The 26,529-nt window shown below is 44.5% G+C and overlaps 1 protein-coding gene across 8 annotated transcripts in view; it reads right to left on the reverse strand.

Annotated features, from left to right (window-relative positions):
* LOC118102439 (adhesion G protein-coupled receptor L3) overlaps positions 1-26,529 on the reverse strand; it is a 202,458-nt gene that overhangs the window by 138,096 nt on the left and 37,833 nt on the right. For all 8 annotated transcript variants that reach the window (XM_035148603.2, XM_035148604.2, XM_035148615.2 and 5 more), the window contains one exon: positions 9,662-9,892. In XM_035148603.2, the coding sequence (XP_035004494.1) occupies positions 9,662-9,716 (55 nt within the window). In that variant the 5' untranslated portion in view covers positions 9,717-9,892. The remainder of the gene's footprint in view (positions 1-9,661; positions 9,893-26,529) is intronic.

Genomic DNA, 26,529 nt, shown 5'->3' on the forward strand with positions numbered 1-26,529 from the left:
AAAGCGCGGAAAAAAGCCGCGGATCCACATGGGGGACGGAAAATTAAGACAGCAGAGGATTAAGTTTAAAAAGAATGTGGTCATGAGGAAGAGTAAGCGTAATGAACATTCACAATTATTCATGGCTTCTGGATTTTGTCCCCACACCTAAACAACCATATGAGTTGTTGACCTCCCCTCAGATTGACTAGAGGGTTAAAGTAATAAACACGTCAGTCATGGATAAAAGGATGGGAAGAGAACGGCGGACTCCTGTGTCTCCACCGACTTTGTCACCGGACATCCCCCTTTTGCTCCCGTTATAATTACTACGCCCGCTGAAGTCTGCCGAACAATAAAACGTGTCTACGGGTCATAAGAAGCCGCTCGCACAGGCGACCTGTGAGCTTGTTGTGTTTATGGGAGGAACGCTCTCCGAGATGTCGACGGAACATTGCACACTGTGCTCGCGGGGTATTTTAATTTCTATTTTTGCAAAGCCAGACGATATACCCAAACAAAATAGAGAGAACAATTGGAGGAGGAAAAAGCTGGAAGGAGACAAAGCTCGGAGACCGCATTCACCAAACCCAAAATATTTGATATAATAAACAGAGAGGGCAGAGGTCTGGACGCTGAAATGTGTGCGTTTCTGTGTTTTGCTGACGATACTGTAATGTAGGACTGCAACTAACAATTCATGCCCGTATCGATTAGACCACAGATCATGTTTTTCTCAGTTGCAGTAACGGTAACACACTTGTTTTAGCATCGCGCCGCACCTTAAAGATGATGTATTCTTGCAGCTTAGTTTCCTGGTTCTGCCCATCATTTCTATTCATAGTTATAGTTTCTACTATAAAGTTCAGTGCTGATATATCAGAAAATATGGCCACGCTTTAAAAGAATAAGTCCGTTGGACCGAGATGTCGGGGGCTCGTTCAGAGTTTAAACAAACAGCCAGCGAAGCCAAACTTATCCGAATGAAAAAACAATGACAAACAGTAAAATTGTTCGAGTGCCTGCTGTAAACATCCATCACGGTTTATTGAGCCGCCTTCCTGGTTTGACGTCGATCCTCCACTCAAGAGTTTTCTTGTGCAATTAGGAATTATTACCAACATTTTGGATGCACTCACTTCCCGTTTTATGCCTGAAATAAAGCACTTTCAATAAAGACGTTGTTTAAAAGCCATCTGATGGTCCTGCTTCCGTGCTCCGGGATCTCAGCTGCTTCGTACGCTGATAAAACGTTATTGTAAACTGGTTAAACAACACAAATATGACCCAGGTTGCAATAAACCAGAATGATCCCTTTAAGTGGAGGGTCACAGGCTACTTCGGGGGGGGAGTGTATTTGGTCAGGATAGCAGTGATCCGTGGCCTTAACTGACGGCTCCTCCCTCGGCTGACAGCTGCGGTGGCCAAGCGGTGACCCCAAGAGCCTTGATGCTGCACATCTGCAGAGGATGTGGTGGTGGTGGTGGGGGGGGCCGTAAGGAAGATTTGTGTTCTCGCGTGTGGGAGGGCTGGAGAGACGGAAGATAAAGGGAGGGAGGGAGGCAGGGAGGGAATGTGTGTGTGTGTGTGTGTACTGTACATGCAGTGCACAGAGTACATAGACTACAGTGCATTTTTCCGTCCCCGGGATAGAAGTGGAACTGCAGAGTGCCCGACCCTGGCGTCCGTCCAAACGAGGAGGCCACGCTCAAGAGCTTCTATTACTCTCGCGCTATCCATCTCCCCCCTCTCTACTTCCTTTTATTTTAATGAGACCACAATTAATAAGGAAATGGAACAGCTTCCCAAAGGAGGCGGGTTACTCAACAATGGAGGCCCTTCTTTTGTCAATGGCCGTATTGAATTCCCCTTCAAGGCCACCGGGCCATACCGAGGGCCATCTCCAGTATCCGCCTCCCCCCCCTCACCACACCGGCAGCTCCCTCTTTTTTTCTTTTCCGCAAGGTCTCATGGGCTAATCTGTGCCACAGTTTCATTTGATCTCGCCCTTCATCGCTTCCCCCCCCTTTCCTTCTAAATGCAGACTTTACAATACTACATATTGATTTGCTGCGGGTGAGATCACCAGTTACTGTGCATGCTTGGTTTATTTAATGACAACGCTGTGGGAACGGAGAGCAGGGGTTTCACACCGCCTCGGCCATAATTGGCCCCGGCTGCATCTCGAGTGAGCTTCGGTCGGTGCACGGCGTCGGATCTTTAGCAGTCTTTGTTTCTGTATGAATACAATAAAAAAGCACCCCCCCCCCGACAGCTCAATTGCGCCGCTGCGAGAGAAAATAAATATTAAAAGAAGCAATAACTCGCTCCACCCCAGCTTGTAAATCTTACCAGGGGAGAGACACCTGTATTTCCCCTCTGCAGTGCTCTAATAACCCTGCGTGCTCCCACGGCACTGAGCAACAACACCGCACGCATCAAAACAACACAGGACGGCAATCTAGAACTTCCTGACAATGGAGAGAGCCAGTCATTTAGGTGCTCTCCTACGATTAAACAAGAAAACAAATACAAAAATAAAAGAATGTGTGTCTTCGTTGGCAACACTGCTCCGTTGTCCCGGTGACAGGGTGCCATTATGTTGGTTTTTTCTATCAACGGAGAGTGCCCAGTGTATCTGAGCCGGGGCAAATAAAGAGAACGCCTTACATAAGCTGAAGAAGCATTCACAGACCGTTTCCAGTGATGCAAGATCCGCGAGTCTATAACTGTCACTTACCAACGGACGAAAACACTCGGATCAAACAGACACGCACGGCACTCGGTACTCTAAATGCAACAGATCTATTTAGATAGGTTGTCTGGCGTTTAAAAAAGGGACCACATGACATTGTGGAGGAAACACAGGATTTACGGGGTTTCTCTCTGTTTCCAGTCTTTGCAATCTGCTTCTGGTGTTCGCTGCATATTTAGCATTCATAGCTTAGCATAACAAACGTAAGAGAGGCATCAATCATCTCATTTAACTCTCCAGAATAGGAGTAGCCACATATTTAAAGCTATTCCTTTATCACTACATTATGATTAAATTGAAATAATCTATTTTGGTTGTTTCTATTCCTAAATAAATATTAAATCTCATCTTAATCTTTGCTGTATATAATTGGAAAATATCTTGCATATATTCCTACCTAAACTAATCGCGGTATATTATTCATAATTCATTACTGACCTTGAACTACGTCGATACACATACATATCAAATTATCTGAGAGAAACATACGCACATATCTAACAGATTTAGCCCCACCACCACCCACACACACAAACACACAGAAAGAAAATCGAAATATCAATGCATGCGTGTTTAAAAAAGCAGAGAATCTAATCAAAATAATTGGCAAAATGCATACAGCATGGCCCCGGAGGCAGATGTTGTAGTCATGTGCTGCTGCAGCAACAATTCATTATATGGGGAGGGGGTGGTACTACAGACGGCGTCAGCATGCTTCACTCACACAACTGTACCTTCAGCCATGATTATAAAGCTGTCAGATTTGCATATACACAACACTGTAGTGTCTACCACTGCAAGATGTAATCATGTGCACGGCCTCACTGTGTCATCGGAATTCAAATATGTCATGCGTGCAAACAGCAGGACATGTCGGGTTTACTTTACATGCAGGGGGCGTAAAAAAGAAAATAAAGCATATGCAGCTCGTATAGATTTAACAGTGTGGCGCGGGAAGGAGAACGTAATTAATTTCACAAATTGACCAAAGCGCAGGTCGGCTGGGCCGTCGTGTCTCCGCGTGGTTCCTGTTTGCCCTTCCTGCTCCTCGCATTCCGCCCACACCCCCAAAAAAAATTGCCGCCTGACCCCTGCCGCCACGCGGTGTCGGCATCCCTGTGGCATCGCCCGCCCACCGTCTCTGCCCTGTGAAGCTGGTGGTTACTTAGCAATCCACCCTCCAGACACCACAAACACACACGTGTGCACACATTATGCAGGCCCTAATGTAAACTACCGTCCGCGGCCACTTGACCTTGCTGTCAATATCTGTCCTCGTTAAACACCAGCGGGGCCCGAGCTGCAAGTCCACTTTAAACGGCCTCATTCAGCGCTTACCGAATTATGCCCGTGCAAACCGGGCTGAATGGACGAGGGGGTCCGCGGTAATTCATTTATTTGGAAGACGTACACACAGGTCCGAGTACGGACACCTATAAAACACGCAGAAGTATTTAACCCCACGCCGCCCATTCGTAATGTCGCTGTCATTCATTCCTCCCGGGTTGCGAGTTCTGACAGCAATTTGGCAATGTCAAGCAGTCACTGTGGACGCCTTGGGCAGCAGAGGCCATTTCTTTATTCCCCATATCAAGCAGGTATTGATTTTTCACTCATTATAGAAGAACATAAAAAGAGAAGGGGATTTGCGAGCTCCGTGCCAAATGCCACACAAAATGTTTCTGGCGATATCGTGCAAGTGCGAGGGGGGGAAAGTGAAATACAGAGAAAACTGGATTTTAAAGCCAGTTTATTAACTTTAAATTTAAATCTAATGATTCTATTCAAATAGGGCCTTGTGTAGTTACAAAGGGAAACTGCTGTACACTACGCAAAAGGAATTAGCATTCAGAAAAGAGCTATGGAATAAGCTGGCGTCCAAATGACAGCTGTGGAGGCCACCCTCAGGGTAGGGTATAAAAATGAAGTAATTTTTTTTTTTCCCATAACTGCAACATCATTATCTATTTTCACGAAAAGCCTAGTGTGGCGTATGGGAAAAGCATAATCCATTGCATAGGGAAAAAAAGAGAGGAAATAAAAAGAGGCATCATACCAGAGGCATTTTTAACAATATCATCAAACCCATTTTCCCAGTGATCAAACTTTAATGTGAAAATGGAGTCGCAAAATTAAACTATATCTTTTTTTTGCAGGCGATACGTTTCTCCATCATTAGATACACATCCATGGATTCATTCTTTTTTTTTTTTTTTTACAGTGCATCTCTGTTGTCTTATTGTCTCTGCACTTCAGATTAAACTGACAAACTAATGGACAAACTAATGTCAACAGGCATGAGCGGAGACTTTCAGACCTTTGTGGACTTGTATTGACATTTAATGCACTACACATCCCACATTTCAAGCTGAGGGATGGTGGAGGAAGTTTTGTATGAATGCAAAAACCACATCCAGTGTGAATGAGGCCTGCTCGCAGTGGGAGGGGGTCAGTTTGTTTCACACTAACAGTTACTGGACAAGAGCTCTTCTCCAGACATTCACGGTCCCCAGAGAGCTTAACACGAACACATATAACACATCTGTTTTTCCCCTCTAGTGGCACCTTCGGGTCGATTTTCAACTTATCCGACGTTTTGATTCATGACTCAATAATTGCGGAGAAAGAAAATCTGTATTTTTGCTTATCACCCTGTTTGTTTGTCAGCAGAATTACGCACAGACTACACAACGGATTTCCATGAAACTTGGTGAAGGGATGCAGAACATAGGCCAAGAAAGAAGCTATAAAATGTTCCACTTTCGTGTACACGGGGACATTTCTTTTTTACATTTCCACCCATCCTAAACACCACATCCCCAGAGTGTAATGCATGGATCCTGATTGGAAACTATCAGACATATTTAGGGGGCCGATAAGTGTGTGCACCCTATAATAGGTCTGTTTTCTGACTGTGCATTATTAATCGTGCTAAGCTACAACCCACCATTAGTTATTGGTTGGAAATCAGCAGGTAGTCGAGTTTGGTGCACGTCTGCAACCACCCACTCAGATGTCACCTCATAAATAAAGGCCTGTTTCTTTCCTTACTGGGGCTGTACGGCGCTAATCCCACAGTCAATAAACTACTTTTCTGTTTACCTTCTCCGGAATGACATAATGCAACCGCATTCATCCCCCTTGTTTCCCCCTTTAATAGAACACCGCTGACAGTTATTTACTTAATTCAATGTCACATTTAAATGCGTGCGGAATCCACTTCTTCTCTGAAGTACTGTATCTGCCTGTACATTACGCTGCGGCTGTAACCCGATGATTGACACCCACCCACTCCAATGCCCACTTATTTTTAATGCTTCAAGGAGGCATCTCACGGCGGCAAACAAAACAGTACATGCCTCAGTGGGCTCCACAAAGAACTTCCTCCGGCTTTGAAATATGAGCCTCAAATAAATCATTTGTTTAATTAATTAAGCAAATTAGGCAAATCCGAGGACGCCTTGGCGGATGGAGTCGGTGCCCTGGCACAAGGAGATTAATTAAGTGGATCGGCTGCGGGAACAATGCGACCGACGCTGAAGTTTAATGCCGTTGTCTGGTTTGATAACCTGAGCGTATTGGTGCGTTTACCTCAACGTGAGCAGCAGGCGGTGATTGCGAGGCACTTGGATTCAGTGTAGCTGTGCGAGTACACAGGTGGATGATGTAGAGGACGTACAGACAAAGCAACATGGACGCAGTCTATTCATTGGTTTTACACTGCGTCTTTTTCCACCGCAGAATCGCCATTTAACTTGACATTGTGTTCCGAGAGCTACGATAACCTACAAACACGCGCGCTGCGTGCATCTGGCACACATCTGCCTCCATGTCTCATCCATCCCTCATTATGTACCCCCCCCCCCACGGCAGGACAATATCTGCTTCCAGGCTTGATGTATGCTCTCGTATCTGACCGTGAAAAATATGCATCAGGCTTCGCGCGCTCGCGTCTCTCGGATTGGTCCACGAGCCGTCATCCATTATAGCAGCTCTGTCTCTGATTCCATGGGCCGGGCATTAAGTGGAATGAATATGAAATCCTTCCTTGAGCTTTTCACATGCACAGAGACGCATGATTAATGTGCCGCTCAGCCATGGTCACAGTGTTGGGGGACGCTGCTCCGCCATTGTTATTCACTGTCACCAAAACAATGACAAGGGTGCGTTTTACTTATTTTTCGACCCACTGACAGCATCTGTGATGGAACTTGTTATTAATCGCACAAGACTTTGTTGCCACACACACACAGATGTTAGTCCGTAAACTCGCACACACACACACACACACACACACACACACACACACACACACACACACATACACAACTCCACCCACGCACTCCCCATCGCTCCTTAAGCTGCATTCCATCACTGAGGGTTTTTTTTTTTATCCCTCTGCTGTGATGCTTGTCCAGAAATATTTCTCATTTTGTCCAGACAAGTGTAAAGTGTCGGACAGTCGGCTGCGCGTTGACATACGAATAAAGACGAGAAAGGGCAGGACGCACACTCTCGGCTTTAGCGGCTGCGTTCTTACTGCACAAACACTGTGTTGTGATGATTCCATGTTAAACTTGGCATGTGTGTCAACAGAAAACACAGCTAGTCCTTGTGTGCGATGCCATTCAGCCGTGCGCATGTGTGCATGCCTGTGCCTGACTGTATGCAGACAAAAGGGACCACAGATCCCAAAGTAGGCCAGCATCCCCTGGAGTCCACATTTCCAACATTCTCAGGGAGAAACATGCACAATGACATTGCGGGGGGGAATATTCCCCAGTACAGCTTTCCCAGCTGCGGAACAATTCACCGGCAACATCTGGCCACGTCTGCTCGTAGTATTGGGGGCTGGGTGTTAAATGATGTCTTTTTTTTCTTCATAAAGCCGACTAATTATTTATTTGAGATGTCAACCACTTAATCCGGTGTTCAAACAGGACACAAGTGGTTAAACATAAATCCTGCGGGGTATTAGCTGCTGTGAGAAACCATAGCAACTGAATGGTTTGTTGGTTTGATGTCAACTTGTTCCTATGGGATCGATGAGTGATTGATTATTGGAGTGGGAGTTACAAAGCAGGGTGATGATTTAAAAGGTCTCGTGGAGGTGTTTTCGCATGTTTTAGCCCATTTATGACAAATCATGCATTTTCCAGCTTTTATGATTGATGAGTGGTATTTCTTCGCCTTACTTCTACATACCACACTGACATAAACTGAAATCAATTACAGCCTGGAAGGTAGGGAAAGGCAGCCACCAATCCAAAGGTTGTAGCATGTGTGGAAAAAAGAATGTGACCAATACACATTTGTTCGTAAATGGACTGAAAATGCACAAACACAACTGCCGTGCTTTAAACAAATGGCCGCAGTTCTCACACGTCCGTCTTCTTTAAAGCACTTCACATCCATCCATCCCCCCCCCGTGAAACGTTCTAATTGGCTGCTCGTCCCACAGTCGTGTGTTTGTCCATCCGACGGAGCGTCGATAAGCATCTCTCTAATCCCGGGACGTCCTTAAATGCTTTTTTTCGTTTCCAATGGTGTTTGTGCACAATGGATTTCCGGCTAAAAGACTGTGTGCACTTCTTTAGAGTAACGTCTGCAATCGAGGGCTAAAAAATGCCCCTCAGAGATAAACTGAAGATTCACGTTGGGGGAAGCAGAGAGATGATCACACGCTGTCAAATACAAGGTCAAGAGGTTAACACAATAAGGCCTGTAGTAATGTAGTGAGGAAAATGAGAACGTGTATAATTTCAATTCCTTCCTTTAGGGTTATAAGGAAGTAAGTGCACAACACTGAGAGTATATACCTGTATATAAACTGACTTCTTAACAAGGAGTCTATATAGGATTAGGCCTAAATCTGCTGCCTCATAATGCTTCATCCCCCCCCCGATCAATGAAGCTTTATAAAGACAGATGCATGACGTATAGCTGTCCGCTGACCTCTTTCTCCTGAGCATTAACGCAACGCTAACAATGCCAGGGAAGTGAGCTTTCAGTAGCGCCAGATGGCGAATCCACCAGCCGCCGCCGCCACGTTCCGCAGATATCACAGCACACACACAAAAAATAAAGCTTCAAACCCCCCCCCCCATTAATGGTTTTAGCCATATCAAATTAACATTTTATGGGCTATTGCTCCACTCCCAACACTCCTTTACATCTAAACTCTACTTCATTGTGACCAACCGCCCTCATCCACACACACAATTATACATCCACATACAAACCAGCCAACCACCACCATTGACTTCTTTTAATCTACATTTAAATGACTTCATTTAAATTGCCTCTGAAACAATTCACTGAAGGCCAAAAGGGAAACGCGGCAAAACTGCGGCGGGTTTTTTCCGTTCACAGCGACGTGGCAAAAACGAAGAAAAAAGATCTCGCAAATTAATCTTGAGATCCTAATGCATGAAATGATGGAATAAGTCTTTGTAATTCTCACTATGCTAAACATACACCGCAAAAGCCGCAGTAGTGTTAATGATTCTTTGAAAGTCATTTCGGTTCATTTCCCACTGCCAGGAGATCAAGGAGACGGAGCCGGGAGAAAGAAAAAAAAAAAAGGAGGGACAGATCCAAAAATAGATGGGAAAAAAATCAGAGAAATTAACAGACAAAGAAAGCAAAGAAGTGTAGAAAAGTTTAGGGAGAGTTTAGGGAGTGAGAAAAGTGCTAATTAGGAGAGCAGGTTAGACGGCGGAAACGAGACAAACAAAGTCACAGGCTTTCATCGCGGCTGGCTGGCAGAGGCTGGCACTTTCAATAGCGAAAGGATGAAATTGTGATACGGCTTCCAACCGTGCCAGTCACAAAATGCAAGAGGGTACTGTATGTTTTGGTCGCGCCCACATCTGCACGTCCACATAAACACAAACATAGCTTCTTGGCCTAATGAGCCACGCTTACCCAGAGCGGCTGGTGCAAAGAGGCTGGCGAGAACTAGCAGGCGTGCGGTCCACATGGCCTCCTCCTCCTCTTACCGCCCCCTGCCGAAGTTCCCAGTTGAGTTCAGTGCTCTGTCTTTTTCGTGGCAGAAGCCCGAATCGGGTGCCTCTTTTTTACAGCGCGGCTCCCTCCACTGCGCCACTCTTCCCGCGGGTCCTGTTGCACGGCGGGCGCCAGATGCTTTCCTAAGATCTGCCATAAAGAAATGCAAAGACATAAATGTTAGCTTAACAGATGACTCTCCTTTCTCTCTCCATCGCTCTCTCTCTCGCAGCAACAATAAGAGCGCGTCTTTTCCAGCAAGAGACACGACAGATGGATGCACCACGGTTTAATCATCCTTATGCACAGCCCTTATGGCGCTGTGGGGTTGGAGTTGTCATCAAGTGACACAGTGCAAGTTGTTCTCAGATCTCCAGTCAGCTGAACCCATGCCGGGTGTGATCAACCAAATGCCGCGACCGCGCGAACCACGAAAAATGTATTTCTGGAGATCCCATTGTTGCTTGCTTATCGAAGTGTTAACTCCCCCCCCCACCTTACCGGCGAATCACTCCCACAGAGGGAAGAGGAGCGAGCGATGAAGCACGCTTTGCTTTGGGCTTGGACGGATGTGCTATGAGAGTGCATGGACTGTACATGGTGTATCTTGTTGCACGGACATGTGTGGTCTGGACCTCGTGTGGGTTTTCCCTCGTGAGGCCCGATGGTAATTGACATAACAAATGCGGCGGTGTTTTCTCTTTCCTGTGGTCACGTGCCACAACGTCACAGTTTGAGTTTTTTACACCTGTTAAGGAACGACATGCTCGGAGGCTCCAGTCAAATTCCAGTCAACGGAGACGGCTAACCAGCTACAGGGATGGATGAGCCAGCGCTGCCCCCGTCACCGGTGAACTCCTGACCCGAAACAAAGTCGTCGCTCAGCTTGCTAGTTCACATAAAGCAAGCTGCAAGCACCCAATGTGATTTACACGGTGTCGGCACGCGGCTGCTGTGAAATTAACACTTGTGACGTGTAAATACTCCCAAAAAATGGTGCGTGAAAGTTTGCAACTCTAGATCTTATAAGTGTTGAAACGGAAAAATATAGTTCGAGACAGATGAAAGATCTCGTGATTTATGTTCTGATGAGGATTTTCGACGTTTATCCTCATCAAACCCATATCATGATATTAAGGTTAAGTCAGCTTTAATGCAAAGGCCACCCGAACCCTCCTGTTATCCACGATCAGCCATGATCTGCAGCATAATCTCTGCAAAACGATACAAACCTAAGAGCACACACACACACACACACACACACGCAGCCATCCTCCACGCGCATTATACTTGTGTAATAGTCATTCCAGAGTTAATTCCATTGTGCGATGCCAGAAAACCTGGTTACAAAATGTCCTACTAATTTGGGGAGCTGATTGGAATCAAAATCCCAAGCACCGCAATTTCAAAAACACCCGTGCATCCCTGCGGGGAGCCATTCTTCCTGTGTCGGCCGCGCTTTGGGAGTGGGGAACGGTTCCCATATCTTAATCTAGCCCTTAATCCCAATTCCAAAATCCCAGATTAGAGTAATCAGATTTTTTATTTTGGGAGGAGAAATTAATGGGTTTAAGGGGAGAGGCAGCGAGGCGATCCGTCTCTGCGTAATCAGACGATTTGGGGTAATGTCAGGAAGTTAAAAGGTTAGCGTCCTCATCAGCGGAGTTCAAACCCGGAGTTTGAACAAATCATCCTCAAGCACGTCTCCTGTAGCGCTGACTTTTTTCCTTGTGTGCATGTATACATGACGACAGGCCTCTTAAGACTTTAAAATAGGAGCGTGAAAGAGCGCATGTGATCACAGACGCCGCCTTGTGTGTCAATAACACTTTTAATAAAACACTCTGACAGCTGCCGGAGAGCTAAACTAAACTAAACTGAACTGACATCAAATCAGATGGTGCGACTCCCCGAACAAAAAAAATCAAATGCATTATTCGCAAAATGATCACACTCAAATACAACGTCCAGGGAGGAAAATTGGACCCGAGTTTTATGCAGTGGGACAATACTTAAATTGGAAGCAGGGCTACGGAATGAAAATGAGGCACAGGCACAACACAATATTGAAAGTGTACGTCAGACAAGGAAAATATGAGTGATTTCAGCGGTGTGATCGTTGGCATACGTCTTTGTTTTGCCGTTTTTGGACCCAAAAGGACAGAAGCTGGTGAGACAATGAAAGATTTGCAGCTGCCTGTTGCGCACGTACACGCACACACGTGCCACATCTCACCGCGTCGCCCGACAAAAGCGGCAACGACTCGCACAGGTGTTGCTTCGAGAATTATCACATAAAATGGGAAAAACACTTCACTATCACAGTTTGTTAATTTGCTCTCAGAAAACATGTGGGCTTAGGTACAGGAACGGCTATCAACCGCCAAAAGAACACATCATAAAATACATATTTATGAGAAAGGGGGTTTGGACCCGGTTCAGTGCAAAAACAAGGAAGGGAGTAAAAAAAAGAGGAGGAGGGGAAAAAAAAGGGAAAGACGGAGTGGTAGTCCAGCGTTGCCAACTCGTCTTGTATTCCAGAAGGAGCCTTATGATACATTATGGTGCTGACGTTTCAAGGGTACTCGTTCTGAGGGGGATTTAGGATAACTCCCTTAGATAAGCCGGCCAACATTTAGCAGGCCCAGCAGCGACGGCGGCGTCTGTTCTCCACCCCACATCAAGGAGACTTCTTCATTACTGCCCTCGCCGTTTCCCGCAGAACTACTTTTTTTTTTCTCTAATCAGCAATGTTGTTGTTTTTGTGTGTGTTTTTTTTTTAGCAACGGGCCCAGACGTAACCCGGCAGTTTTAATTAATTGAGTTTTTTTCAGCAGTGGCTGGAAGATATGGCGTCTAGAAGCAGAATGTGACTGGGAGAAAAAAGAGGAATGGGAAGCATGGGGAGCGTTGAGGGAGATGGAACCTATTAGCTGGATTCAAGTTGGGTCCAAAATTAAGGCTGGGGCAAAAGGGCTCATTAGGAATTTAGGAGTAAAGACGGCAAAAAGAAAATTCGGAGGATTTTTACCCCCTGCAAATTCAGCACGTTCATTATTCATTTGAGGCAATATGGATAATGGCAAAAACACCTTGCTGGAAAAGTGTTGCAGCTACAAAAGGGATTTCAAAGCTGCTTATATTTACTACCTCCCTCCCGCTGTTTTCATATATCGATGACACACTCCTGCTTATCCACGTGTCACGATACTGGGTGGGAGTCAAACGTGCTATGTTGTAATGAAGCATGCTGTGTGACTTTGTCCATGATACAACACCTGAAATTAGATAATTCTCAGGAGAGGAAGCGGAAGAACGTACTTTAACACACTGCACCGGGTTTTTTCTCCCTGGCATCTGGTTAACCTGTTATTTTCATGTAGAGTTCAATTTAATGCCATTTCACAGATTTGATCTAAACATGGTGCTGCTTTCTTTCTCTAACTCGAACGGAAAGAGCTCGGCAGGAGTAAAATACGGGAGCCCCGGGGTTTTGCATTTCCCTTTACATACAATTTTCATATTTAAATGCCCTCCAATGACATCAGCATCACTGAAGCCTGTTCTGGCTTGAAAAGATGTTTAGATTTCAATTTACACTTATGTAGCTTATTTACTCTTTTCATTGACATGTTACATTAAAATGCATGGATATGAATTATGTTTCTACTTGCAGAATATGTGTAAGTGCATCATCATTTACATTACAATAGCTCCTAGTTGTACTGACTGGGTATTACTGCTGGAGGATGATACTTATACTTTACTGTGATATATACAAACCAACTGTAAATATATGTTTTTAAATTCAATACCTGTCAAATGAAGGCATTTTAACACACATCTGCAAAACCACTATGAATCCAGTATTAACAGAAATGGTCTGTATTCATACAAAGCACTTTCCAGTACAACTTTGCCATCCACCCATTCACACACACATTGATACAGTGCGTCCACGTGCAGCACTGTCACTGTGACACATGACTCACGCTGCCGGCACAGCCGTCAGGGGCAATATGGGGCTCAGCATCTTGCCCAAGGACACTTCGACATGCTGGGTTGGTGGACGACCCGCTCTGCCTCCTGAGCCACAGCCACCCTGCTCATTGATTAAATAACATCGCCCACAATGCATCCACGGATAAAAGTTAGAGATATCCATAAACAACAAATATTGCTCAGCTATACCTCTAGTACAAATCTTTTACTTCATATTTTAATAAATTCATTTCAAACACCATAATTAGGATATTTAAATAATACATCAAACTAAATCAACAAAACAAGCCCTATCATTAAAAATATTACTTTCTTATTCCATTTCTGATTATATTCTTTATCAATTGATCTGATGAGTATGTCTTAAAGCAATTCATTATTTATTCTGTGAAACTGGAGACATTGTCAAAACGTGATGTCATCAAATGACTTGGTTTCTTCCAACATCCAAAGACCTTCAATTTAGAAATCACATGAATCAGAGAAAAGTCGCCAATATCGATCATCAAAAAGCTGCAACCAGGGATGTTATCATAATTGTTGTTTTTCCTCAGAATCGACGCATCAATTAAAAGACCAATTGTTTTGGCCCGATTCGTATCATTCTCATCTAAAGGGCGTCTTTGTGAATCTTTACTTCGCAGCCACACAAACGTCTCTGCAGCGAAACGGATATGGATTTCCTCACACGCGCTCCTCTCGTCTCTGTGATGCTAATGCGAGCGGTGAGATAGCCATCGCGCCGATGCACATCAGCACCTGAGGGGCATTTCTCCATCCGTCACTTCCTGACCCGAGGAAACCAAAGATGAGTTTGTTCATTAATCCAGAGGTGTCCCGCACAATGCCGCTGCAACAAAGTGAAACTCGATCCTCGGTGTTATCTGATGAGGGCACGCTAAGTATGATATTACTCGTCACGCCTGCTCGAAGCCCTCCCACGTTACACTATGTAATGAAGTGGGATTGTGTTGCCGGGTTAAGTACCATGTCTCAGATTTTTAAACGGTTTCATGTCCAGATGCTTATCACACCAGCGGGGAGGGCCTGGTAATTTTTTACGAGACAGAAAGTGTGTTCATGCAAATGAAGTGTCTCATATAAGATGAATATTAATCGAGCACACTGTCTGCATACGGTTTGATTTAAGGGCACTCGCTCGGAAAATCTTGGGAGACGATTAAAACAAAGATGATCCTTTTCCTTTCCACGGTTAAAAGATGATTCTGAACCCCCGATGGTTCTTTTTTTAAATTGAGCGGTCAAATTTTGGGAATTCCAAACACGGCCGAAGAGTCAAAAAAATCATGCTTTTTGTAATGCGAGTTGAAAGGTGTGAAACACTGAAGGTAAATGGAGAGTGCTCTTTTAAAAAAAAGGCACTGTGCGCATCCCTGGAGCTTGACAACGGGAGCAGCCAAGGCATTCACTCATACAATTGGTTTTCCACCAGGGACCCCAACACGGCTAGCCAGTGACAGGCAGATAATAGCGCTAACTTTAGCCTGCGCAGTCTCTGAATGGCTCTATATGATAGGCTTGTTGAGTGTGACTGATGGCTCGGCTTTAATAATGGGACAGTCCCTCCTCCCCCTCTATACACACACACACAAAGGCACTGCACTGACACAAGAAACACTTCCAGACTACAAGACAAAAGGAACACCAGTCCATTAGAGGAAATGACTTGTGCAAACATTCGGGGGGGAAAAAAACTAGCTGAAAAACAAATAAATTAACGTTAGAAATATTTAACAGTGCACAGGCGTGGAATGGAGATGGGTTACGCTCCCACGAGGGAGAGACATAAAAGCGCATCGGCCTGAGCGGAAGTTCGGCTGAGTGAATAAATGCAGATAGATACGTCATTTAAGGGCAGGCCAAAATCTGCCTTGAGACAGCTCTCCATTATAATGCAAAGCTCAGACACTTCCCATTCTCCATGTCTTTCTTTTTCCCCTCTCAGCATATCTGGCCCTAATGCAGCACGAATGACTCTCCGACAAAGGAAGAGAGACAGGAAGAGGCGGGGTAATAGGCAGGACGGCGAAGGGATGGGGATGGACTGTGAAGAATCGGGGAAAGGGAGGAATGTAAAAAGACTGAGGGATGAGGATAAGAGGGTGGGAGGACAGACAGGGTGAGAGGGAGAAAAAAAAAATCAGTAAGATAAATGGGAAAGAAGGGAAAAATTGATTCAGGGATGAATACAATAAAAGATGAAGATGTGAAGGAAAGAAAGGATATGGGGCTGATACTTGAAGGTCATGAATTGCCGAGTGAGCAAATCCACACTTCGAATGCAGGTGCTGTAGCGGCTCAGGTGGGCAGGACACCATGACAACGTTACCTGTTGGCAATTAATCATGCACCGGGGGAATCAGCATGCTGTGTGTTCACAAACACTTGCGAGGCAAAGCTGGATTATTTGGTACGTGAGTTAAAAGGCATCTGCATCGTACTCACTGCAAGAATACTCGTAATGAAACAAACATATCGAGCTAAAGCGATAGAGCTAAAACGACCAAGCTATGGATTTACTTTTTTTTTCAACTGCAGCGTCAATATATTGTTCGTGTATCGCAGTGACGAGCGGTTTTCTCGGATACAGGTTGATGGCGCTGGCAGGGTTATGAGCAGGATAGATGGCGCCACGTAAACAGAATTTTTTAACCACGTTGGCATGGTCGACCGGACGGTTGGTTCAACACTGTTGTCAACACTGACATATTGATTGGATGGATTGCAATTTAATGTAACATGAATCAGATTAACTTCCTGAATTCTCCCCTTTACCTCCATCATATGGTTAAAAGAAAAAAAAGTTATTTCTATGAAACCTGGTCAATGATGACGTCCCATCCAGGATGGATTGTAATAACTTTGGTGATCCAACAACTTTTTGGGTTCTTTGGGTATTTGACCAAAATACCTGAAAATACCAAGCACACATCCTAAGTTAATTCGCAAATACTAGCAAGCCGACACACTAAGCTAAGATTGAACAAAGATTTAAAATTGTACCTAAAAAACACTGAAACTTCAAATACCTGAGTGTATCCTCACAGGGCAGCTGGTAAAGTTAAACTTCCCTCGGGATCAATACAATATCCATTATCTATCTATCAACTTGTATTTTATTTGTATTTGTATTTGATTGCTTTTGGGTGATTTTATCTTTTTATTGTTCCTATTATTTGAATTTGTATTTACTGCTTTTATGGGAAGCTGTCTTCTTATTGTTTTTATTTTTCTAAATCGCCTTTATTTATGGGAAAGCATTTTTGCAATTGTCCCGAGTGTCCCGCGTCTTCTCCGTCTGTCAGAGCACTTTGTAAACCCTGTTTGTCGAGGTGCTGTATTAATAAAGTAAGGTGCAGATCATTAGGGAGCAATAAATAAAAAAGGACAGAAGGGAAGAGCTGAGTTGAAACTGTGTATTTGCAGTTAGCAACGCTGACAATTAGGCCACTTAAAAAAGAAGCAATTGCCTCGTTTGATTCCTCTTTTTTTCGCTGTCACTACTAAACTTAACACCAACCACACAAAGCTACAAAGAAACACAACACGGACCACACCCTCTCGCACAAGTGAAACAAAAGACGAACTGGGCCACTTCTCTAATTACTGCTATCACCTTTCAGCACAGCCTGGACTCGATCATCCCGAGCTTGGGAGGGAATCTGCTCAGAAAACATTTAGCTTTGTTTTTATTTGTGTTTTGACGTTTCCAGGTCTCAATTTGCCTGCATTTTGTATTCCCTCTAACCGCATTTGCATAATTTTTTCCAATAGACACTTCATTCCCTGCCAGATTTGAGAAGAGGGGGGGAAAACTATCACACACACACACACACACACAGAAACAAACAACCACAGCAATTTCAGCTCAGCCTCTGAATCAGGGTTACAGCAAATTCCAATGTCAATAACACTGATCCCAATGGCGCATGCATTTCAATATCATTATCTGATGCTGAGCCAAGAGCACGGAATATAATGAAATCTTAAAAACATGCGCTGCATAGCATCCCCTGGCTGGGGGGGATGCGGGGCACATTTTCCAACACGCGCATTATGCATCGCGCTGCACTCGCTCAATACGGACCTGATTGCAATGTTAACACCGCCTTCCGTCTGGTCCTGCGTGTGTCTCTGTTAGGGTTCTTGACCACAAATTGCTGTGGTGTGTCTTGGTGGCATAATGACTGTAGCATGAGAATTACTGGTGGCAAGGCTGTGTTGTAAATGGTCGGGGAAATGAGAGGCACGGCTGTGTCGCAAAGCGGCCACAGTGGTCACGGCCGCGGGGAATTGAAATGGGTTCCACCTGGACTCTACTCAAAGCTCAATTAGAGGCAGACTGTGGGGGGGGGAGGGTGCATATGTAAACACATATGTGTCCATCAATGTCCACTAAATGTACGATTCATACATATAGATAGAAGGCCGCGCATTAGCAAATCACTCCGGCCTCCTCTCAGTGAGATCATTTATCCTCGCATGACAACATTTTCAATATAATTCCAAACGCTATCTTAATATAATGAGACGCTCCCCGTGAGGAACACGGTGACAGCATTATTTATGAATGCGGTGGCGGCGTAAAAAAAAAAGAGATTCACTGCCACATCGCAGACACTTCCAGGCGCCTTTTTTATTGAGGTTTGACGTTTCAGTCAAAACGCATTTTGTCAAAAGCCGCTCCGCCTGTCGCCGTGTGAAATGTCCTGATCTTTGTAATGTTCCCCCCCAATGAGCAAAAAATATCAATGTGAAAGCACGAGCAAATAATGTTATTATTGATTCAGTGGGATTTAATTTTGACATCCATCTTTTAGTTTTTTTACCTTTGGTCTTTCAAAATAAAGTGGCAAAAAAAAACGTATAAATAATACTGGCTTTTAAAAAGTGACTTACAAATACTATAAAATTCAAATGTATCGTGAGAAAATGACTTTCATTGTAAGTTACCACTTTATTTTCTATTTTGCTTTGACCTGACCAAGGAGGAGTAGTCACTTAACACCCTTTAAATAAAAGACACCGTTGAAAGGATGAAAAAACGAAGGGAAAAAACACTTCAACCGCACTTCGCAGGCCGACCTGCACATTCCTACTCCACTGGTGTTTAAAGGTAAATATTCACCTACAGATAAGTTGACTCAAGGGGTCAAGGGTCGTCGTGGTGAATTGCTTTTTTTTGTTGTCGAGCAGCTTTTAGAAAAGGGCTTCTTTGAAATGTGAGAGAGCTTCTCCTGTCGAGACCCCCGCTGACCTGATTCTGACGTGACCATTTGCGAGCGAGGGTTGAGATTTTGTGAATGCCTCCACGACCAACTTTTTGAAAGGTTCCATAGATAACAGAAAAGCGAGGGTGTTACTACGAGGTTTTCTGAGGACTAAAAAAGCTAAATTTCTTTTCATTTTAAAACTGTTTTTTGTTGTATTTCGTGCACTTGACTGTCAGCCCACGCAGACAGCTGTGAAGAGAAACGACCTCGAGTGCACTGGCAAACAGCTGCCCGACCAGCCAAGATCCTATGAGCCATTTCTGAATCATTACGGTTCAGGTCGACCCCGAGAAGCCCTGCTTAGTTGCCAAACACTCCTTCCTCCGGACCTTTCCCGGAGTCCGACTTATCACAAAAGGCTCGGAGATAATCATCAGTAATTGGGCATTTTGTTTTTCCAGGCCGTAAAGGAAAGAGGTGCCTGCTGCGTAAAGTATGGAAGAAGTGCAGGGAGCTGGCAGGCTGGAGGGTTCCTCGGGCCCCTCTCTCGCGCACTCGTACAGAATAGAGTTTGATGAAAGTCTGATTGGCCTGGGCAAACATCCTCATGGGGTATATCTCGGGACAAAAAAAAAAGAGCAATACTCTCCTCTCTTGTCGTGGCAAATGCTCTCAGGCCCCGACAAATCACGGGTGGCCTTGAGGTGCCCGCTCTCGCCGCGATTTGTGAAACCTGATGAGATAGCCGGGGCACGGAGGGTTATGTCTACCACCGCTGTAAATGTCCGCTGAATATCAAGTACTCTTTTTGTTCATCTTCTTCCTCTGAATATCGCTTTTTTTTCAGCACGTAACACAAAAAAAGAACAAGTGTAGCTCGAGATTTAGGGGATTTAGGAAGCACGACAAGTGAATAAATATAATACATGCTTTCTAAAAACGACTTGCTAATCGCCTTGCAAGTTCTTTGTGTATTTACAGTATTCTTTGGTTAAATTATTTATTTTCCAGCAGGCAACCACTGCATGAACTCCATCTAATGCAGCACTGCAGACTTTTTCATGCTGTGCTAGTTACAAAAAGCCACTTAGGCCTTACTAGTTTAATTTCACTAGATGCTGACTAATTCTAATTAAGGCATTAAAGATTTTGGTGTGAAGTGCAAATCTGCAATCGCGGGGGTTTAATGAAGTGAACTGGGGACACGAAGAGAGAATCACATTGACACCAAGTTGATCAGTGGTTGTTCCAGAGGGTGTGGGGTTAGTACCTGCAGTACACGGGGGGAGGGAGGACGCTCTGTGACCTGTGTGTGCCTTTTTTTGTTTTCATGCACTCAGACAGAGTTCGGGGAGCGGCGTGGGAACACACACACACACACACACACACACACACACACACACACACACACACACACACACACACACACACACACACACACACACACACACACACACACACACACACACACACACACACACACACACACACACACAACCAGTGACCTTGCCCTGTGTCTCTTGGCTGAGCGGTAGAACGTGTTTGGGTTGGACTCAGCAGGCAACCTTTCTAAATCTAAAAGCAGAGATCTCCCGGGCGCTGCAGCCACAGAACGGTCGGGGGATAGTTAGCGCTTGTCAAAGTACGAGAACAGAATAAAAAAAACATGACTTATACGGGTTGTGTGAATGGAGTTTAAACACGTGTACACACTGTGACATGAAAATGTACCAAAATTGGATAGATTGACCTGGAAAGGCCAACGATTGTATTACGATTGGACATGAAAACGTAATAAAAGGGTTCGCACCCTGATCCTCTGTTGAAATTGTAATATCCTATGTTTGTTGGCAGCGAGGAGACGGAGCGAGCTCGTGCAAACACCATCTTATTCCACCCCCCCCGTACCCCCTTGCCCTCTCCTTTCTTCTCGCTCCGTGTCTGTATAAAACACACTTTAGTAGACACCGAATAGAATCATCAGAACTTGTGACCCAGATCCAAGTCCTAATTGCACTCTGGTGTAATGCTACTCGTCCACTTGTGCCGGCGACCACAAAACACCGCTCGGTCCTCTGCGCGGAGCGGATGAAAGAGGGGGAAGTCAGTAATTGCTTTTGACTTTCCAGAGTGCCGCACCCCAAGTATGTGGATATTGTGCAGGCCCACTCGGAGCGCGGGCCTTTTTTTAATGAGATTGCCTCCTGTTTATGCCAAGCGGGACAAACAGAAGACTCTCGGTGGATAAAATTGGCCTCTTACCAGTCAATACCGAGCATATTAATGCTGGGTGGGTCTGTCGGGGCTTTTCATTTGGCCAAAACTATTGGTCAATAAGGTTTTAGGAAGAGTCAGCCCGGTTATTCTTTCATGCCAAAGTCATTTTTAGCCAATCAATGATCTTTATGGCGTCTGTTCAGATTAATGGACGCATTTCTCTACTGTAAACTAGCACCGTGTCTCTAGGGAGAGAAATGATGAGGGATAGAAAAGATCGAGCGCTTGGATCGACGGGACCTTGGAACCATGGCTCCATCCCCCGAATGACATCATGGACACAAGATGACACTGTTTCTATTGGGGATATTTTTGCATTTCATTCCTGGATTGACAGAGGATGTGGAGATGAATCATCCACCTTATACACGAAGAAGATATTCATGGTTTGTAGATGATGAATACCAATGAAAACCTGTCTATTTTATATATTTATACCTTCAACTAAGCTGTTGGGGTCATATAAGTGAAAGAAGATGATGAACTGGGTAGATACACCATGTCAGTATTGTCATTATGAGCATACTGCCAGAATGTGTCTCTGGCAAAAATGTGATTCCCTAATGCCTGCCTGTATTTCCATTTGTTGCAAATTTAGAAAATCTGACTCACGGCGCAACTGTCAAATCCTTTTGAGACTGATGTCAATCTCACTGTGGCTTTATTTATTTTTGTATTTTTTTAGTGCATTGCTGATTATCCTCCTCGATCCGTAACCACAAACCCTCTCCGACAGAAAAATATCGACTGCATTTCTGGGGAGTCGTGTCAGCTCCCTCTATCGCGCACTTGCAATGAAGTGCCCTAAGTCAGGCTGAAGGGGGCTTTCCTTTCTCTTCTCATTCCCCCCCCCCATTTCATTTCTGTATCAATCCGACACTGGAATGTTATTCAACCTGCACAACAGGCCATCAGGATTGTGTGTTGGGGCAGCATTCGTAACCCGCCCCGACCTGATTCTCCAACAAAGCTGGCCAGGGCAAAGCTACATTTTTTTTTGATTCTGTGTAATAAGTGTTGGGGAGGCCATTTCGATGCCGACGTCTTTCTTTGGACGTGGACACAGAGCAAAGCGGGGTCTCTGGGACCCTGCATGAGTCTGGCATGCGATTCCTGGAGCAGTTGGTTGCGGCCCTCCCCTTGGGGTGAAGGGAGGACTCTGCTTTGACAGACGTCCAACACACACAGCTGATGCCTCAGGCTGGCAAGTCTAATAACATCATCTGTGCGGGACATTACTGGTGGATCTCATATTTATTACCCAATATGTCCGTAGGGAGGAGTTGGAAATATTACAACAGCAGCCAACCCTCACAATTCGCATGTCAAGAGTTTCCGAATGGATATAGTCAGGCAACCCTTGGCAATGCTGGGCATGCAGATTGAAAAATGAGGCAACCGCAGCACAACAAGAATAATTATGGCCGTCTCTGATTAACAGATGACTTAGAACTCCCCGGACGGGGGCTGCCTTCCCTCTAAAAATCTGTTACCATCTTGTGTTTGAGAGGCTTCATCAAATTTGATGGATGCTTCCAAACCCGCGTTGAAAACTCAGTAATGTGATGCAGCCAATGGGAAGAATTAAATTCATGCGACCGGTGGAACTGATCTCAATTAAAAAATGTTAAACCGTATGACCATTTTGAGACCACACATATCACGGTGGTCATTTTACTTTGGAGGTGGAATTTGGTGCAATCAAAACTCTTTAAAAGATGAACAGCCGGAGGAAAAGGAGCTGCAGAGCTTTCAAAACAAACTTTGCTGGAGCGGTTCCTTTCAACAAACCCCATGTGAAGGACAGAATCAATGATGGTTTCTTCTTAAGCAATTTTAGGTAGAGGCTAATGGACTAGTCCTCTCTGCCATTACTGTCCAAAACCCACAAAGTCCCACTGTGGTATTTAATGTCATGGTCCTCCATTGTGATGAACATAGAGTTTTCTTTGAATGAACAGCATTTGCACCATATACTCACAAGAATACCAGACTTGTATTTGTCCACGTCTGGAAATAGTCCCCAAAAAATGCAGCACGGTCGCCAATGGTTGAATCACATTTGATAAAAAAATACAGTTTAAGGCAACGACTCATCTTTGTCTTTTTACTCGTTTCCTTTTGACTTGTGAATAATAGTATGAACAAACAGGCCTAACTAACAATTATATCGTTGCCTCATTTGGTTAAAAATATAGAATTTATCTCATACCCAATGAGATCAATCTGACTGCTGACCATGTGCATGGAAACATGGTGTATAGAGTAACCATATATATATGTGTGTTCTCTAAATTAATATATCTATGCCTGATTTCTCTTAATAACCTGCTTTCCTATTTGCATGTAAACATGTCTGTGTGATGAGTTTCTCTGCTGGTTCAGCTCTGATGGCGCCGCTGCCGCCGCCGCCGCCTACCACAACCCACCCTGATGCCATCTCCTCAGAAGCCTGGATCTTCCCCGGCCCCATCATCGAGAATCCTGCCTTTCATCCTCGTGACACATCACAGAGTCTCCGAGGTGATTGATGACGGCAACACGTAACCGCCGTGCTCCTGTTTACCGTCGTCTAAACCGCGTGAAGCAAAAGCCTGCGAGCGTGAATCGCAATCGTTTCCGCTCCGATCGCCGCGCCTGTTCTGACCTCTCAAACCCGCCCAGAGCTGAGTCAGGCATCAGCCACAACATATCCCCCCCAGAATGTGGATTTTTTCCCACAGTCCACAATCGCCGTGCCTCAGCAGTGATGAGAGAACAAGAATGATTTCACTCAACGGTCATGATAGAAAAATACGGTTCACAAAGGCTAAAGCAATTCCATGATAGTAAAAGCAAATTAGATGCAGGGAATGAGTGATAAACTACTTCACAATAAGAATCATACAAAGAAAGCAGGGATAACGTTACAGGACGATGTGCAGCCGCCTCTCAGAGTCTGATACCGACCAAAGTGACACTTGGGTTCAGTCAGAACCTTGATAACCTGAATAATTCAACCATTTAACAACATGTGGCTTCAATTTAGTTTTACTTAAAGAACAACATTACTTTCCCCAAAAGACTTTCAGTGGGACCTGTCCCAGGGAGGGAAAGGGGCGCATGTTAAGTGGATTGACATCGAGAAATGTCCTCTGTTCAGTCTGACTCTGCAAATCATTATTCAGATTGAGGCACACCTCAGCGATCCAAGGCCGTATCCGTGCATTAATGCTCGCTGCAAATGGCACCGATAACTCAGTATATCTCGGCGATTTCCTCCGCGCGCGCTGATGCCGACAGTTTCTTTGACGATCCCTTAAAAAGTCAAATGAATTGAGGGGACGACGACGACGACACCACGTGTGTGTGTGTGTGTGTGTGTGTGTGTGTGTGTGTGTGTGTGTATGTGTGTGGGAATAAGGCGAGCTGGAGACGGCCCATGCATAAATGTGCATTGTAAGCATTAATTCAGTTTTAGTGGGCGAAAGTGATTATGATTTTATGACGGGGTTTTATTAAAATTTGTTCAAATTTAATGCTGCCTGGTTAGCTCCAGGAATTTTAAATCAATGCCAATGACCATTCTTGTTTTAAGTATAATGCAAATGATCACTTCCTGTGCCTTGTGTGCACCTGGATCAATGCAAGTGAGCGTGATGCACACGGAACGCTAAAGAGGCTCAGCAACAGTAACTAAAGGAGGCGGGGCTTGTCCAAAGGTCATTCAGGATGGAAACAAATAGAATTTCAATTCGATTAAGAGTCCACACTCCCACTGACCCGCCCTACATGAACGAACTATGACCTCTGGATTCATTTCTCCTCCTCCTCGTCTTCTCCATGTTGGTGGTACCACAGTTCTCCGAGAGCAGAATGTCACTGCCGGGCAGCTGTAATCAAAAACATGCGAGGCGCACATGCCAAAGTCTGTGCTCATTCTCACGGAGCACGTGCACATTACACCACATCAACAGCATGACCTGCGCATTAAACACCGGAGTCCTGTTATTAACCTGGGGTCTGAAACTTGGCTCATGTTTCATCCTTAATTGAGTGCGAGAAGCATGAATGCACATCTGTGTTCGTACGGCTCTTGTGCATCATGACAGGAAACAAGTGTCGGGGGGCGCATACCTCAACTGTGTGCAGACTGATAATATCCAAACTATCAGCCAGACGTCTATATAAAAGAATAAAAAAAAGAAAATAAGCACAGCTAATGCCCCGCCGTTTTAATAATGCGTTATTTCTGAGCAATTGACAATGAAATTATTTAGTGCCTGAAGTCTTTCACGGTGCTCATTTATTATACATCTGCAAAAGCAATTTATCCGTTATTGTTTTCTAATGGGGAAACAGATCCTGGGTCACGTCTTTAAACAGCCAGGAAGTTAAAAGAATAAAAAACTAAACGCTGCAGTGTATTAGCAGAAGCGGGGCTCTACAGTTTGTGGGCGTTCAATTGTTTAAATATGCATAGAATGTCCTGTGTGCTGTATGAGGCCTAATGCTAGCGTGAAAAATGATGCACTTAGCACTCAGACGACTGTAGTATGAGGGTTCAGGGTGCCATATGGCTTCATATCCACTTTCTGCAGTGTTGTCTGTAAACTGATGGTCAAAAGGATGAACTCAAGCTGTCTCTGGGAGCTGGGGAAAAAAATTCAAAAAGCTCATCAGAAACGTGTCCTCAAGTAGTTTCTTCCTGCGACAGGGTTTCTGCAGGTTTCAACTAGTTCACTTCAAGACTTTTTTAATAACATGAAGGAATATCAAAGTCCCAGGATTATTTGCACTTCCCCATAATTGAGGATAAGGTGAGGTAGAGAATATATCTCAAAATGTTATCTTGCAAACTTCAGGTAAAGACAGAAGTCTTTCCGACAGCTGAGACGAGTGTCCGGCGATAAATTCTGACCATTGCTATCAGTTATACGTTGGTCTTATTTGTAGTTTACTTCAATGTAATAATATCTGTATTGATGAGAAAGACCGAGAACACACAGAGACCAAAAATTAAAGATGTAAGAGCAACCGAAGCAGCATAGCATTTTGACATATTTAATACTTTTTAAGGTGACAGAAGCAGCATTAGAAGAACGTTAATATAATTAGGACCTACCTAAACGTATTCATGACCTAGTAATATATTAAATCTTAGACTTTTTAGGAGGCTGCAGAAACCCTGTCCTAAAAATCTCAGCGATTACAGATAGTGTCTCACATGTGCTTTGTCCACGATGTGAGAATGTATTGTTCAAACCACATATTGGTTTTTTTTTTGTCTCGGAG

The sequence above is a fragment of the Hippoglossus stenolepis genome, chromosome 23 (assembly GCF_022539355.2).
Source record: "Hippoglossus stenolepis isolate QCI-W04-F060 chromosome 23, HSTE1.2, whole genome shotgun sequence".
NCBI classification, from domain to species: Eukaryota; Metazoa; Chordata; class Actinopteri; order Pleuronectiformes; family Pleuronectidae; genus Hippoglossus; species Hippoglossus stenolepis.